Source organism: Cricetulus griseus, chromosome 5, assembly GCF_003668045.3.
Source record: "Cricetulus griseus strain 17A/GY chromosome 5, alternate assembly CriGri-PICRH-1.0, whole genome shotgun sequence".
Classification (NCBI taxonomy): Eukaryota; Metazoa; Chordata; class Mammalia; order Rodentia; family Cricetidae; genus Cricetulus; species Cricetulus griseus.
This window is the reverse complement of record NC_048598.1, coordinates 183,135,457-183,152,350: the sequence shown is the minus strand read 5'-3', so window position 1 is coordinate 183,152,350 and position 16,894 is coordinate 183,135,457. Positions and strand designations below refer to the sequence as shown.

At 46.6% G+C, this 16,894-nt stretch overlaps 2 protein-coding genes across 4 annotated transcripts in view; one reads left to right on the top strand and one right to left on the bottom strand.

Moving 5' to 3' along the window:
- Window positions 1-3,883: 3,883 nt before the first annotated feature.
- Cinp (cyclin dependent kinase 2 interacting protein) lies at window positions 3,884-16,730 on the bottom strand. The gene is made up of 5 exons (XM_027416619.2): window positions 16,585-16,730; window positions 12,511-12,679; window positions 9,097-9,226; window positions 6,725-6,854; window positions 3,884-4,822 (listed from the first exon to the last, which is right to left on the bottom strand). Exons 1-5 carry the CDS (start codon window positions 16,589-16,591, stop codon window positions 4,620-4,622), a joined length of 639 nt encoding a protein of 212 aa, XP_027272420.1. The 5' UTR covers window positions 16,592-16,730; the 3' UTR covers window positions 3,884-4,619.
- Tecpr2 (tectonin beta-propeller repeat containing 2) overlaps window positions 16,675-16,894 on the top strand; it is a 90,659-nt gene continuing 90,439 nt past the window's right edge. For 2 of the 3 annotated variants that reach the window (XM_027416612.2, XM_035445379.1), the window contains exon 1: window positions 16,675-16,814. The gene's annotated coding sequence lies outside the window, so the exon portion shown is untranslated. The remainder of the gene's footprint in view (window positions 16,815-16,894) is intronic. The other variant, XM_035445378.1, reaches the window with a different exon arrangement.

Here is a 16,894-nt window from a genome sequence, read left to right as displayed (position 1 = left end):
GGATCCTCCTGCCTCTGCTTCTGCAGTGTTGGGACGGCAAGCTCTATTTACTTGGGTTTTCTCAATGAGGAAAAGGTTTTTGTGACAGGATATTTTACTGGGGTCTACAGAAACCTGGAGCTCATTGAAAAACATGGTACTTTGATGTCCCAGCTGTAAAGTCACTTCTCAGGGTTTCTTTGTGAGGGTTTCCATGACTATATTGTGGGCCAAAGGGAAGCACGTTTGTCCACATTAGACAAGGGCATTGGTTCTAGCTGTTCTCCTCTTCTCACCCCTGACACTCTTAGGAGAGACCTAGAACACCTGAGATAATGCTACAGGATATAGCTGGAGTCATGGCTGCACCTCACCAGGTCCTGTGCTTAGGCAAGACTGCTATTCCCCAGCCTTGCAGCAAACACCCCAGACACTTCCTGTTTTCTCACCAGATCTCAGGGCAGGACTCATAGGTTTCCTAACAGGAACTGGGGCCATCAGAGAGACTTAGGTAAGGTTGTGTCCTTACCTAAGGACAACTTCTCAATAGCCCAGAGCTTCCCCCACAGTCTAAGTTATTAATCTGCGTTTGGGCATTTATTATATTATCTTCAATATTTCCCATTTGCCTGAAATGCTTTATAATAGCAAAAACTTAAAAGAGACAGCACCAGCCACCCTCTTTCTCAAAGTATTCACCATAAATTCCTCCTTGAACCCTCTCAATCCAGTTCAGGTGGATTCTACGCCTTTTATTTCCTTTTCTGTTAATTGGCCAGACTTGGGATTGTAGAAGACATACATATCTGTGTGACTCACGGCTGTGTTCACCTTGAAGTGCCGTGTTGACCTCTGATGACATCCTTGTTCTGTTCAGATACAGCACTCTGCAGAATCAATACTTTATCTTTAGTTCCTTTATTTCTGCCTGTCCTTGGCAGTATTGATCTTTCCATTAGCTCTGAGCAAATTGCTGGTGGGTGGCTGGGGAGCAAATTACCAAGAATACACAGAAGTTGTGTATGGTGTGTCCGTGATGAGTTGGGGCGCTGAGGCAGGAGAATAGTGATGATGAAGTCAGCATGGGTCATCCAGCAAGACCCTATATCCCAGGACACCTAAAGTCAGCATGGGTCATCCAGCAAGACCCTATATCCCAGGACACCTAAAGTCAGCATGGGTCATCCAGCAAGACCCTATATCCCAGGACACCTAAAGTCAGCATGGGTCATCCAGCAAGACCCTATATCCCAGGACACCTAAAGTCAGCATGGGTCATCCAGCAAGACCCTACCCCAGGACACCTAAAGACAGGGTTTCTCTGTGGCTTTGGAGGCTGACCTGGAACTTGCTCTTGTAGACCAGACTGGCCTCGAACTCACAGAGATCCCCCTGCCTCTGCCTCCCAAGTGCTGGGACTAAAGGTGTGTGCCATCACCGCATGGCTGGGTGCATGCTGGACAGCTCACAACTGCTTGTAAAGGATCCAGCTCCAAAGGATCCAAACCCTCCTCTGGCCTCCGTGGGTACCTGCAGCCAGGTGCACATACAGCCACACAGCCACACATATACATAATTAAAAATAAAATAAACCTTAAAAATCGGTAACTTCAGGAAACACAAGGTTCTACAAAATCTAAAAAAAGTAGATGTAGGTAGAGTTTTCCTGTCCCAATTGCCTGTTCCCAAATATGCTTGCTTATAAATGCTCAGCCAATAGCTCAGGCTTGTTACTAACGAGCTCTTACAGCTTAACCCCTTCCTCCCTCCCTCTCCCTCTCTCTCTCTCTGAGACAGGGTTTCTCTTAGCTTTGGAGGCTGCCCTGGAGCTCACTCTGTAGACCAGGCTGGTCTCAAACTCACAGAGATCTCCCTGCGTCTGCCTCCCGAGTGCTGGGATTAAAGGTGTGCGCCACTCCCCCCAGCCTGCAGTTTAACCCAAGTCTATTAATCTATGCTGCTCTGAGGCTTATGGCTTTTACCTCTATCCCATTTCCCAGTCATTTTCCATCTGGCTCTGTCCTTCCTCATCCCAGCATTCTCAGTTTGGCTTTCCTGCCTAACTATCCTGTTCAGCTATTGGCCAGTCACCTTGTTTATTAAACCAGTCATAGCGACATATATTCACACAGTGTACAGAAGGACAATTCCACAGCAGGTAGACATCATGTACCACACACTGCTTCAGTTATAGATGGTATCGTGTGTCCGCACAACCGGGGCTACAGAGCGAGGCCATGTCTCAAACAAACAGAACCCATGAAATGTCCTACAAGGTCTAACCATGGTATAAATCCTCCAGCATTTCCTCTAAGACAGTATGGCAGGGGCTCCGGCTCACATAGTAGAGGGTAGTCCCTTCTTAGAGTTCAGAGGGAGACGGTTGCATGACACATGGCTGATGAGTAGTCAGGCTGTCTGCAGACCCAGAAGGCAAAAGGAAGGGAGAGAGGGAACCCTAAGGACTTGTTGGGTTCTCGGGGAGTGGGAGAAGTGGTTTTGTGTCTATTAGCCTCGGACCTACACACAAAACCACTTGTCTGGTGTCAGCCAAATGCTAATTATTATGTAGCAACCCTTACAGGGTGCCCGCCCACTTTCAGAACAAATTTTAATAAACACAAGAGGAAAGAGCAACCCTATGAAAGATTAGCTCTAAATGCTTTGCCATGCTAACTAATTTGCATAGAGGGAAGTCCTCTTTCCTCTATGTCCCTTTCATAAGCAGCCTTTGTTTGTTTTGTTTTTCAAGACAGGTTTTTCTGTCTAACAGCCCTGGGTATCCTGGAACTCACTCTGGAGACCAGGCTAGCCTCGAACTCAGAGATCCGGCTGCCTCTGCCTCCCAAGTGCTGGGATTAAAGGCGTGTACCACCACAGCCTGGCAAGTAGTCTTTTCTTTTGGGCATATTTTCTTTTTTTCTGGGAAGCATTTTGGAAGCAAGTGCTTTTACCTCCTGAGCCATCTTATAAGTCCAATTTTGTTTGTTTTTGAGACAAACAAAAGTGCCGTGTATCCCAAGCTGGTCTCACAATCATAATTCTCCTGCTTCAGGCTCCAATGCTGAGATTACAGGTGCATGTCACCTTGCCTGGCTTAAAGTAACCCTTTTCTACCTGTAAGCCATCTCAGGCCTTTGTTCAAGTGGCCATGATGCAAGTCTATCTTCTCTGCTGGCCCAAAAGTCTCCGAGGATTTGATGTGTGACTTGTGTGTAAGCTGTGTTGTAGAGCTGAGCACTTTGTAGGCAACTGGCTGGGGAAAAAAAGAAAAGTACACACATGTGCATGTGTCACCCATGATTCCATTAAGTCAAGTTGGACTAGAAATGCAACTTGGGAGTTGCCAGAACCTTGGACTGTGTCTTTATCTGGGAAAAGAAGAGCAGCATAGCACTCATCGTGCAAGCCTGATACGATGACCTAAGTTCAGATCCCTAGAAAACACATTAAAAAAGCCAGATTAGTGGCTGCACAAGTGTTTGCAGGTCCCATGGCATCTACAGGAGACAGGCTGAGACAGCAGAAATTGGAAGCCTGCAGTCTAGCTGTTCTGGTGTTTACAACAGTGTACAAGAGGCCCTGTGTCAAGGCAGAAGGTGAGCAGCCACACCCAAAGTCCAAGTGTGCCCCTTCCCCAGACAAAGGAGGAAGAAATGTGACCCAAGTATGCCTTCTGGGACAGATGGGAGCAGAGGTCTGAGTTTGCCCACCCCCAGATGGGAACAGTGGCCTTAATGTGCCCCCCACTTAGCAGGGACTGGGAGAGGTGGAAGTGGGTGTTTCCTGAGGTCATTTGACTAAGGCAGTCCTTGGTGATGAATTCAAAGTTCTCTATGAACTTTGGGTAATATACTTAGTTATAAGAAAGCTAAACAGATACAGAATACCCAGGCTCCAGATGTAAACAGTTGTGATCACTGATCTTTTTATTGGCTTGTCCCAAATGCAAACAGCAGTAATTTTTGGTAAGTGGTTTTCATCCCTATGACACCAAACTCTACTCAGTTAATGCTAAAGAAGTGAAAAATATATATTTACAAATACATTTATTAATATATATATATATATTATAGAATATATTTAATAGAACTGCTCTTCCAGAGGGCTGGAGTTTGGTTCCTAGTAACCAGGTCAGGTGGGTGACGACCACCTTTAACTCTGGCTCCAAGGATCTCACTGCTTTTGTGGCCTAGTCAACTGTACATGTAACACAGACACAGATACAGTAAAAATAAAATCTTAAAAAGTGCTAAGATTTTATACTTCAAATGTCCATGGAATTTTAGGTTCAGGTTGGGGATGTGGCCCAGTAGTCAAGCATTCAGCTTGTGTGAGATCTGGGTTTGATTTCCACTACCATAAGAAACAAACAAAAAAGGTGGCTAGGTACAGAGTAAAAATAGGAAACCGGGGGTGTCTACACAGGTGTGATATGTACCATCCACTCAGTTTACAAAATGAGGCTCCTCAGCCATTCTTCTAATTTATTTCACTCCGTGTGCTCCCATGATGACCTGGGACAGGGCAGGCTGGGAGAGCTCCACAAGGGCTTCTGTGTCTGCAGAGGTTGCAGTGGCAGGCCCCAGGGCACAAGAGTTCCCATGCAGATGACTGTCCGGCCTGCGGTGGCCGGGGGGTCACAGGGCCCGGTGCCCTGTTTCGAGCAGCATGCTCTCCAGCTGCAGTCTGCTGTCACTGTCTATGTAAGGCTGGTGCAGCCACAGGGACAGGTAGGTCAGGCTGAGGTTGCGGTCGTCCGTATGGGCCAGCTCTGCACCAATGGTGTGCTTCAGGAGCAGCTCCTTCTTGTATGCGTCAGACAGCCGGTGGGCGACCTCATCTGCGACAGACCAGACACCGCGGCTGCGTGAGAATGCACTCTCCTACACTCAAGCCATGATTTCACAGGCTCCCGGTTAAAAGCCAGCGTCAGAGCTGGCAAAGTGACTCATCTGGTAGAGTACCAGCATGCGTGACGCCCCGGGTTCAATCCCTGGTGCCCCACGAACTGGGTGTGGTGGTGAATGATTGCAGTCCCGGCATGTGGACGCAGAAGCACAGACGGGAGGCAGAAGGATGAGAAGTACCAGATCATCCTCAGCCAGCACAGAAAACTCTCCTCGGAACAAACCAGAATAGCACTGGGGTAACGAAGGACCAAGCCAGGCCAGCCAGGGTAGTTGGCTGGTAGGAAGCACAAGGCCACACACCCTTGAGTGTAATTGGGGTTTTCTCTGGGCTGCCAACCAGCTCCCAAATAAAGACACGGAGACTTTTTCCTGCTTCCTCTGTGTTTGTGTGGCTGGCTCCTAGCATCTCCTTTTCTTTCTTCCTCAAGCCTAAATTCCTCCTCATACTTTCTATCCCTGCCCAGAAGTTCTGCCTATACCTCCTCCCTTGCTATTGGCTGTTCAGTCTTAGGCTGGGGCAAGGTAAAACAGCAAAACATCTATTTCATAATTAAACAAATACAACACATCTTTACATAAATATTCGACAACACTTGAGTAACTTGTAATGGCTGTAAGGAGTCACCTCATCCAGACTCTTGGAAGACTGAAGCAGGGGAATGCTCCAAGTTTGAGGTCTGCTTTGGTTACACAGTGAAGAGCAGTTCAGCCTAGTATACATATTAAGACTGTTTACATACAGTCCAGGGGGACCCAAGGTCCCTGGACTCCATGTATGTGCATATACCTACACACAGATACAAATAGTTACAAATAAAATACATCTTAAAATACAAACCAATATCAACTAGCTTAACTTTAAAAAATACTGCATTTATTTTGTGTGTGTGTGTATACATGCCATGGTGTGTGTATAGGTCAGAGAGCAACTTTCAGGCCATTTGTTGGTTCTACTATCATGTGGGTTCTAGTGGTCAAAATCAGGTCATCAGACTCAGTGGCAAGGGCCTTGACCTGCTGAGCCATCCTACCTGCTTCATTAGCCCTGCACTGGAGCCCAGGCTGCCCTTAGACTCGCTGTGATCCTCCTGCCTCCACCTCCCAAGTAATGGGATTATCAGTTTGCACCATTTGCTGGTTAGTTTATGTGAACTTGACACAAGCTAGAGTCTCAGGAGGGAGCCTTGGCTGAGAAAATGCCTCCATAAGGTTTGGCTGTGGGGCATTTTCTTAATGACTGATGGGAGAGAGCCCAGCCCATTGTGGGTGGTACCACCTTTGGGCTGGTGGTCCTGGGTGCTGTAAGATGGCAGGCTGAGCAAGTCATGGAGAGGAAGCCAGTGAGCAGCACTCCTCCGTGGCCTCTGCGCCAGCTCCTGCCTCCAGGTTCCTGCCCTGGTTGAGTTCCTGTCCTGACTTCCTTCGGTGATGAACAGTGATGTGGAAGTGTCAGTCAAATAAACCCTTTCCTCCCCAAGTCACTTTTGGTCATGGTGTTCATCACAGCAACAGAAACCCTAACTAGGACAGACTGTCATGCTAAATATCTGTATTATGTATCTATATCTTTTTTGTTGTTTTGATTTTTTTTGAGACAGGGTTTCTCTATGTAACAGTTCTAGCTGTTCTGGAACTTTGTAGACCAGGCTGGCCTCAAACTCACTGAGATCCCCCTGCCTCTGCCTCCTGAGTGCTAGGACTAAAGGTGTGTGCCACCACTGCCCAGCTCATTAATTTATATTTTAAAAGACAGATGCCCCATGTCCTTTCCTAAGGACTAGATCTAACCGATGCTGATGTCCCTCAAAACCACCTCTAGAAGAGCTACTTACAAAAGAAAGCCGTGGGCCATGTGTGGAACAGAAGGGGCCGGTTACTTTCTTCCCTGTAATGATAATTTTCTAGTTCACAAATTCCTTTGGTGGTTGAAGACAGCTTTTCCATTTTCATTTGTATTTTAGTCTGAAAAAGGTATTAATTTGGAATATGAGAATACTGCTTAGAATTTCTAATTTCAGATATAATAACTATGAAAGATTTGAATACTACGATATATAGTCCTGGTGGGGTTAAAATTCCAGTAACTCGCCCCATCACCTCCAGACAGCAGATTTCTATGTGTGTGTAGGGGGGCATGTGGTTGCTGTGGTTTCATTTCTTTGCATTACTTTGGCACTAAGCTCTGGATTTTCAAAGCCTCAGAGAGAAGAAAGCTTGCCGAGTCCCATCTCAGTAGGATTTCTAAGCAGCACTAGTGTTTTAGCTCCAAAGACCTGGAGGAATCCTAGAGTGGGCCACTGTTCCGAGTGAGACAGGCAGAAAGGCACTCAGTGAATGTCTTTCTTTCTGACGGTCTTTTATGGACTGCCTTAGAGTTCACTGCAGCCTCTGTGGGCCTCCTGTCCACACAGAAGAGCACAATGAGAACTCGAAACCCACAGATCTCCCTCCCTCTGCAATGGTGTCCTCTATCAGCTCCCAGGAGCAAACACCAGCACCGCCTACACGGTGACAAAGGATGACCAGCAGTGAAGCACCTGCTTAGTTATGAGTGACCATTACGATAAACAGAATTAACTGGGGTGGTAGATTTAGGTAGCAAAGGTTTATTAAAAATGTCTAACTCCTGAGTATAGTTAACTATGGTGTGTCTTGGGGGGGGGTGGGATAAAAGAAATATACAGTATCAAAACCGTAAGTCCTTGTACTTGGTCCTCCTAACTATCCATCCCTGGTTTAAGTGGCACACACTAAATTTAGCAACTGTTAATCTTAAAAGGTCTCGCTTCCTTCTCAAATAATTTTAGGTTCAATATTTCATTTGGCTTAACCGCCATCATTTCCAATTGCTGATGGGAAGGTTCTCAAGGTTGAGGTGGGGAAGCAGGGCCAGGACAGGGTCTGTGCTTTCTGAACCCATGGCTGTGAACAAAAGTCTGCACACCCTGGCACCTTCCCGACCCCTCCTAATTCTAGAAAAGCTTAGAAGGATTCAAGGAGGAAAATCTGGAGGCCCTAGCCTGTCATACCTGCAGTCGGCCACCAACAGAGACAAAGTCACATCTGTCTGTGCTTTGTTGAGCTGACAATGTAAGCACAGCCTATACTCACCCACCAGCATCTGTAGTGTCTCCCCACAGTAACATAGACCACAGCTTAGGGGAAAGGCTGCATTGCCCCCCCCCCCCCAGGAAGAGACATGTAAAGCCAAACCTCTGTAATGGCTGGGGAAACATGAAAAGCAACATTCACCTCCAAACCCAATTTCTGGGTTTGAACACTGAATGAGAATACATTTCTAAAACAGTTTTAAGACAGATTCAAGCAAACAGGTGATGGCGCCAGCCTTTAATCCCAGCACTTGGGAGGCAGGCGATCTCTGTGAGTTTAAGGCAGCCTGGTCTACAGAGCGAGTGCCAGGACAGCCAGAGCTACACAGAGAAACCCTGTCTCGGAAAACCAAAAGGTTCAGGGTCACCAGAGCAGAGAGCTTCTAACCAATGGCTAGCACACACAGCTTTCTTTCTCTAGTAAGATTTATTTCATCATTTGTGTGGGCAGGTGCCTATGGAGGCCACAACTGGGTACTGGATTCCCTGGAGCTGGAGTTAGAGACAGTTGTGAGCAGCAAGTACTCTCAACACTTGAAACCTCTCTGTAGCCTCAGAGCTAACAGGTTTCTAACAGGACTTTCCTGGGCCCCTTGGGGAAAAAAAGGCTGACTCTGGGACAGAGGCAGGAAATGTGCAAAGCCAGCCCAGAACAGCTTTCAATGCTAGTCAGTAAAGAAATGTCAAAAATTCCCAAAGCAGAACATTACTATGAAGAGTACTTTAGGCAGAACTCCCAATGTCAGAGTGCAAACAATCTGAACAAGAAATACAGTTAATTTGGATCACAACCTGAAGAATGGTATGTCTGGTGTTGTGTGGCAGTATGGAAAAGTCACTATGACACAGATGGTCTGGCCCTCAAAGCCTAAATATTTACTTGATGGGCCCTTGAGGTGGTTGAAACTGCCCAGGACAATGTACCAGACAGCATCTTAGGAGCATCAGGATTTGTTAGGTAGGTGGAAAAAGGCTAAGGAGAGAAAGGGTCTTTGGCAGTTTTGAATGCCCCCATTGTCAAGCAAACCCCAAATGGTGCCACTGGGTTTGAGTGACAGTGATGTAGATGACCGGCACTGTTAGTTAGGTCTTACCAAGCCATCCAAGGTGGCCTGCAGCTGCTCACACAGTGCTTCAAGCTCCTCACTGTAGTCCTGACTCGTCTTTTCTTCCTTCTCACTGGAAGCGGGGCTGCTGCTCTCTAATTCAACCTTCTCTTTACTCCTGGACAAAGCAGAAAACAATGGGTGCAAATGACACACTTTAAACTCACCTCATGCTTGTTGACAGGGCTTGAAGAGGAGGAGTTCACAGTCAGCCTGGCTAGTCAATGAGCCCCTGCCTCAAAAAAAGAAAACAAAACAAAAAGGCGTGGGGATCCCTTTACCTCATTCTGTTATAATGAATCCTATAAAAGCCACCACCCACATAATCACGGTAGACATTTGACATGCATATTGCAAATGTCATTATAGTAGATGCTTATTCACACACACCGCGGGCACATCCATTGGTTGGGACAGAACTGAGGGCCTCCAGTGTGCTGCAAATGCTCTACTGCTAAGCTAGACCCCAGCCCTGGCCACTCAACTCGGTACTGGGGGAAGGCAGGTCTAGCCACGAGGCATCCTTGGTGTAGGGCTTAATGCTGCTTGCACAAAGATGCATAAGATGCGGGTAGTTTCCTGAAGGAGTCAAGGGTTGGCGAATGGTTCTTAAACTGAAGTCTGCGATCCATACGTTGTGGACACTGAAGGCTTGGTTTTTCAGTCTCTGGTGCTGTTAGTTGGAGGTGCAACCATTAAGGGAGGCTTCTATCTGTGTGAGGGCATACCCTTCATAGGATTTTGGGATCCCAGTATCTTCTTTCTGGTCCTGGCCATGAGCATCCACTGTGATGTATGCTACCTTGCCACGGTGCATACGAAACCAGGTGTTAGCCTCTGGTGTTCCTAAGGAGTCATCCACCTTGTTTGTTTCTTTGTTTTGAGACAGGGTTTCTCTGTGTAACAACCCTATCTGTGCTGGAACTCACTCTATAGAGCAGGCTGACTTCAAACTCATAGAGAGGGCAGGAGAGATGGCTCAGCGGTTAAAAGCACTGACTGTTCTTCCAGAGGACCTGAGTTCAATTCCCAGCAAACAAACTCATAGAGAGAGCCGCCTGCTTCTGCCTCCCAAGTGCTAGGATGAAAGGCATGAGCCACCATGCCTGGCCACCATCGACATTTTTGAAGACATGCTTTCTAATCACTGGGACCTGGGGCACAGACTAGGCTGGGACGGAGGCCTGTGTCTTCTGCTTCAGTGCAGGGATTACAAACACACACTGGGTGCTGAAGTTTGAACTTAGGTCTTCATGTTTGCATTATGAGTTCCAACTCCTCCTTTGTCTTTTTTTTTTTTTTTTTTGGTTTTTTGAGACAGGGTTTTTCTGTACTGCTTTGGAGATTGTCCTGGAACTCTCTCTGTAGACCAGGGTGGCCTCGAACTCACAGAGATCCGCTTGCCTCTGCCTCTCGAGTGCTGGGATTAAAGGTGTGTGCCACCAACGCCCAGCTTTTTTATTTTCTTTTTATTTAAGATAGGGCCTCACTATGGCTTAGAACTTGCTCTGTAGTCCAGGCCAGTCTCAAACTCACGAGATCCAATTGCCTCTGCCTCCCAAATGCTGGAACTGAAGGAATGAGCCACCATACTTGTTTCCTTTTCCTTTGTCTTCACTTTTTCCTTTTCTTTTCTTTTTTCTTTTTTTGGTTTTAGTTTTTCATGACAGGGTTTCTCTGTGTAGCCCTGGCTGTCCTAGAACTCACTCTGTAGACCAGGCTGGTCTCAAACTCACAGAGATCTGCCTGCCTCTGTCTCCCAAGTGCTGGAATTAAATGGTGTGCACCATCATTTGTTCCATCCAGCTTTCTATTCATTTTTAAAAAAAATTTGCGTGTACGTGTATTTGTGTGTCTGTTTATAGGTATGTGTACTATGTGTATGCATAGAGACCAGAAGAGGGCAGCTGTGAACTGCCAGGGGGATGCTAGGAACTGAACCCAGTTCCTGGGTAGTAGAGTAGAAAATACTCTTAACCTCAAGAGTCATTTCTCTAGTCTCCCCACCCCTACTTTGTCTTTTTTAGAAAAAAAATGAAGCTGGAGGTGGTGGCACACACCTATAAATATATTCTAGCCCTTGAGAGAAGGCAGAATGAAGGTCATTTTAACCACACAGTGAGTCTGAGGGCTGCCTGGGCCTTACATAAGTCCCTGTCTCAAAACAAATAAAGGATGGAGGCTGGAGGGACGTCTCAGTGGTTAAGAGCACTTGCTACTCTGTCAGAGCACCTAAGTTCCATTCTTAGTGTCCATATTGGGGCTCACAGCTGTCTGTTACTTCAGTTTCAGAGCATCCGATGCCCCCTTTTGGCCTTTTTAGGCACTGCACCTACATGATGCGCATACATACATGCAGGCAAAACATTCATACACACAAAATAAAGTTACTAAGTCTAAAAAACAATAATAGCAGTAAGGTCTGGAGAAATTAGGCTTAGCTACTGAGAGCACTGACTGCTTTTCCAGAAGACCCAGGTTTGTTCCCAGCACCCACGTGACAGCTCACATGCAATTCTAGTTTCAGGGTAATGCTCTATTCTGGCCTCTGTGTGCAACAGACACACAAGCTGTACACAGACGTACACGCAGACAAAATAGCCATGTATACAAACAAAAAGGGACAAAAAAATGAACTGGGTGCAATGGTGCCCATCTGTGGTTCCAACTCCTTAGGGAGGCTGAGGCAGAAAATCAGCCCACCAGTGTGAGATTAACCTGGGCAGACAGTGAGGTCCTGCGATGCACACACATAACCCAGCACTTAGGAGACGGAGGCAGGAAGAATACATGGGGTTCAGGGCCAGCCTCAGGGAGGGAAACTATTTCAAAAAGAACCATAAAGCAACCAAGCAAAATCAATAAGTGGAAGGGAGGTGAGGACAAACGGCAGCCAGCAGCATGAAATCCCATTTACTTGCCACCCCACATTCCCGCAAGACAATGTGATGGGTCTGCGTCTTCCTCTTTCCAATCTTTTTATAACATTATCAACAGTTGTAAACAATATGTAGCATAATCTATTTATTTTCACATTTACTTGTGTGTATATAGGAATGGGCACATTTATGCCACGGTGTGACAGGGAAGGACAACTTGCAGTAGTTTGGTTCTTTCCTTCTACCCCGTGGGTTGCAGTGACTGAACTCATCAGGCTTGGTGGCACTAAGCCATGCCTATGGCCCAGTGTCAAATTTGTAATCCTCCTGTCTTTGCCTTTTCAGCACATCCTACCAACACTTGCATTTAAATGTATATGTATGGCTCATATTTGTATGTATCATTTCGCCATTCTTTTGGTTAAATATTTTATTTTACTTATTTACACCAATAAATTCTCACCCTCTTGACTCCTGCACCCAGTGGTTAAATACAGAGTGTGGGAACTCCGAATGTACTTACAACAAGCTGACTTTTAGGTTGGCAATATTGCTCGCGGTGGTAAAACCGGCATCACTGAGGCTTTCCCATTTCAGGATTAAGTTATGCCAATCAGCTGCATTGTCCTTAATTTTTCTTGCACTGACAGATAAGACGGGTTTTCTGGGTGTTGCAATTCCAAGAGTCTTTGCTGATAGGGACCAAGAGAAACACGACTGTTAAGGAACACATGACCACAGCCCTCCATAGTAAAATGGTCTGAAATGCCACACAAACTGGACAAACCAATGTCCCAGAAACCAAGAGGATGTTCTCAGCTCATGGCTCCATGGGTCTCAAATGTAGCCCCAGCTGGCCTTGAACTCACAGATCCTGGTGCTCCTGTCTCTCCAGTGCTGGGATTAAAGGTGTACGTCACAGCACCTTGTCTACTTTAAGAGTCAGAAACAAGTAAAACTGTGACTTTGTGCTAACACATCAGTGGTCCCATTCTCTCTCCTATGAGATCATCTAGATTTGACTATACGTATTCCAGCCATCTTCTTCCAGGCCTTTTGACTCCTGAAAGCTCATCACATCATATACTGAGCAAGTGGGACACTGGGCATGGAGAGGAGATCTTGCCAGGCTGCGCTGCTCTGCATAGGAGTGGGGAGAAATCCATGCTCCTGCCTGCAACACGGCTTCAAGACTCATCACTCCCCACTTCCAGCCTTCCACCTCCAGGCAGAACTCCGGGAAGCTCCTTCCGTAAGCTAGGGCCGCCCATCGAAGACTCATCTGATCCCACTGTCCAAGGAAAGCAAGACCAAGAGCAGAGTGTGTGTGCTGCCTTGTCAACTTAGAACCCACATAGCCATCTCACAGCTGGGAGGAATCCAGGACACACGACAGCTGCATGCCTCGGAGGCTACCCTTGGAGGACCATGCTTCCTGGGCATGAATCATAGCTCTGAGTATAAATGTATTTGTCAATCTCTTGGACCTTCTATGTTCTCATCTGCAGAGTGGTGATAAAACAGCATCTGCTCCACAGGGTTGTTAAAAGTGGATACACATGAGTTTGGGGCAGCCTGATCTACATACAGAGTTCCAGGCTGGCCAGGGCTACATAGTGAGACCCTGTCTCAAAAAAACAAAACAAAGTATGTAAATAATGTATGAGGCTGTGAGGTCCTGACACATAACAACCTGTATCACAAGGCCTATTACTAGTAGCCATGTCTGTCCATTCCTTCTCCAACATGGTCTTTATTTACTCTGTACGCCTGTGCCAGCTCTGTACCATTCCAACCTGGATCACATAAACCGTTTGTGTGTGTTCACTCACCTAGTTAACTCAGTTTTCTTTAGGGCTATTCTTCTTTGTTTTAGTGGTATTGGGGACTAAACTAAGGCCCTGTGAATGCCCCTCTGTGCATGCCCCAGCCCATTTTACTGTATGGGAATATCACCAAGTTGTCCAGGCAGGCAGAAGCTATTTCATTTCTTAGACAGACTTTGACCTTTCTATCTTCCTGCCTCGGTCTTCCAAGTAGCTTGGATTGCAGCCTGTACAACCATACCTAGCCCATACCTCTGCTTTTGAATGTATTGATTTTTTTCATTCATTCTTGGCTTAAACAACTAACAAATATTGGTAGGCTACTGCATGAGACTAGGGCCTTTTCCCACGGCAATTACCTTCCAAAAGAGAGTCAAACTATATTCATATAAATGGTTTTACCAGTTCAGATTATAAGTAACTTGTAAGAAATGGACAGGGAGGCTGGAGAGATGGCTCAGAGGTTAAGAGCACTGACTGCTCTTCCAGAGGTCCTGAGTTCAATTCCCAGCAACCACATGGTGGCTCACAACTATCCCTTATGAGATCTGGTGCCCTCTTCTGGTGTGCAGATATACATGGAAGCAGATTGTTGGTTACATAATAAATAAATAAAATCTTAAAAAAAAAAAAAGAAATGGAACAGGAAGCCAGATGTCATGGCACAGACTTTATTCCTAGTGCTCAAGAGACTGAAGCAAGATTACCAAGAGTTCAAGACCAGAGAACCACTGTGAGTTAAGAAGAGGTTCATGTGGGCTATGTAGCAGGATTGTGTGGTTAAATATAAATAAAAAATGAAATGAGGATTTTGTGTGAACCTAAGGTATCCTAAGCTGAGGTATGAATGATAAGAAGCCAGGGAAAGGGAGTCAGCATGGGCCATGAACTTGGTGAGTATAACAAACAGTACAAAGCAACACTGCCAGGCTGAAATGGAGAAAAACTGCCAAACAAGGAGGGGCTGACACAACCAGAGCCACACAGGATGAAAGAGCAGTGAATGAGCTTGGAACACAATGGTGAGGGTTACGTTCTACCCTCACTACCAAAGTAAGTAAAACTGGTTTAAAATACTCCCACATATGATCTGAAAGTGGAAGATCAAGAGGAGATAAGTAGAAGTATGAAAATGCCATAAAGAAACCTGCTACTTTGTAAGCTAATTAAATAAATAAAAATTTAAATATTCCTATGTATTTCCCTACTAAATAAAGGACCAGATGGCAATGAGTACAGAATGAACTATTTAAAAAAATTGGACCGGAGGAGAATAACAGAATTCTTGCCATTTTTATTTCAATCTCAAGTGTTAAAGCCCCCTCCCATGAAAGAAAACGTCTAAGGAAAGAAAATCCTTAGAATATTCCCTATGTTAAAATCTTATAATGTTGCTGTAAGTGTCAATATGGTAACATGAAAGGCTTATGTATACAGGTGAAATGTAATGTGGTAATGCTTATTTGTATCTTGCCATCTAAATGATCAGATTTTAGAGATTTGTTTGTATATGACTGTGTGTATGCCTCTGAGGGAGGGCCTGCCAAGATCTCCTGGAGCTAGGGTTATAGGTGTTTGTCAGCTGCCTCATGTGGGGCCAAACACCAATGCTCTAGAAGAGCAGGAAGTGCTCTTAACTGCTAAGCCATCTCTCTAGCTTCAGATTTCATTTTTTTATAATTTAACTTTACCTTCATTTGGGGACTAGTATATTTTGAGACTCATTTCTTCTGATGCAAAAATTTAAATGCGGAAAATTTATAGCTAAAATTCTACTTGTATATCATTTTAACTTATGTGTAAGTTGCAATAAGTATATTTGCAATAGTTAAAATGCAAAAATGAAACCAACAAAAAGTCATTGCCCTGCTTAGTTTTCCTGTTAACTTGACATACTTGGGGAGAGCCACAATTGAAGAATTGTCTGTGTGATAAATGATGTAAAAGTGCCTAGCCTACACTTTGGGCAAATGGTCCTGGGCTGTATAAGACTATCTGAGGCGCTGGGGATGGCTCAGAAGTTAAGAGCACTTCCTGGTCTTTTGGCGGACTCAGCACCCACATAGCCTCACAAAAGGCTGCAGTTTCCAATTCCAGGGGATACTATGTCCTCTCTGGCCTCGGTGGACACTACATACATGTGATGCACTCACATAAATGCAGGCAAACACATAAAATAATAAATAAAATCTTAGAAAGAGAAAGCAAGCTAGCTAGCAGTGGGAGAGAGCTGCAAAGCAAGACAGTAAGCAGCCTTCCCTTCGTTGTCCCTGCCTCTGCTCACGCTTGGTCCCTACCGATTTCCCTCTGTGAAGGACTGTGACCTGGAAGGGTAAACCAAATAAACCCTTTCCTTCCCCAGTTGTTTTTTTTAGTCGCGGTGTTTTACCATAGCAACAGGAGGCAGATTTGAACAGTTCCACCAAGAAGTCGTCAAGCACCCCCCGGGCTACATTAGGCACCACTGAAGTCGACATCTGTCACCTCCCACTTGGGCTGCCGTCACCTCCACGCGTCAATCTGTTGACCTGCTCAATGCCTACTACGCTCCCGGCTGGACTGAGTCCAACCACAGCTTGCACACACAGTAAGTAACAAGCGGAACCAAACATGCTACATGGAGGAAGTGCTCCAACCGCCTGTGTTCGTCCCTCAGCGGGGGTCCCGAGCGTCACCTCTGACGAGCACTTCCCGCACATCACCACACTCACACCCCTCACCGACCCGCAGCCTCCCCCCGGAACCGGGGAGTCACGGCCCCCCGCACGCACCTTCCATGCGGTCCACAGCCCGGAGCTCTCAGCCGGGAGACCCGAAGCCCCGCCCGCGGGCTGAGGAAGTGGCGTCACTTCCGCCCAAGCGGGTCCGCCCACACCTGTGGCTCGGCCGCTCCAGCCTTCCGCGGAGCGCGAGGCCCGACCCGTTGCCCTGGCAACGGGCTCCCGGCAGCCCCCGCGGCCCGGAGTCCATCCTGCCTCCTCCCGGGGAGCGGCCGCGGGAGGTGAGTGCGGGCGGGCGCGCGCTGCGGCGTCCCCGACGCCCGCCCCCTCCCGCAGAGCCGCCCGTGCCTGCCGGAGTCTC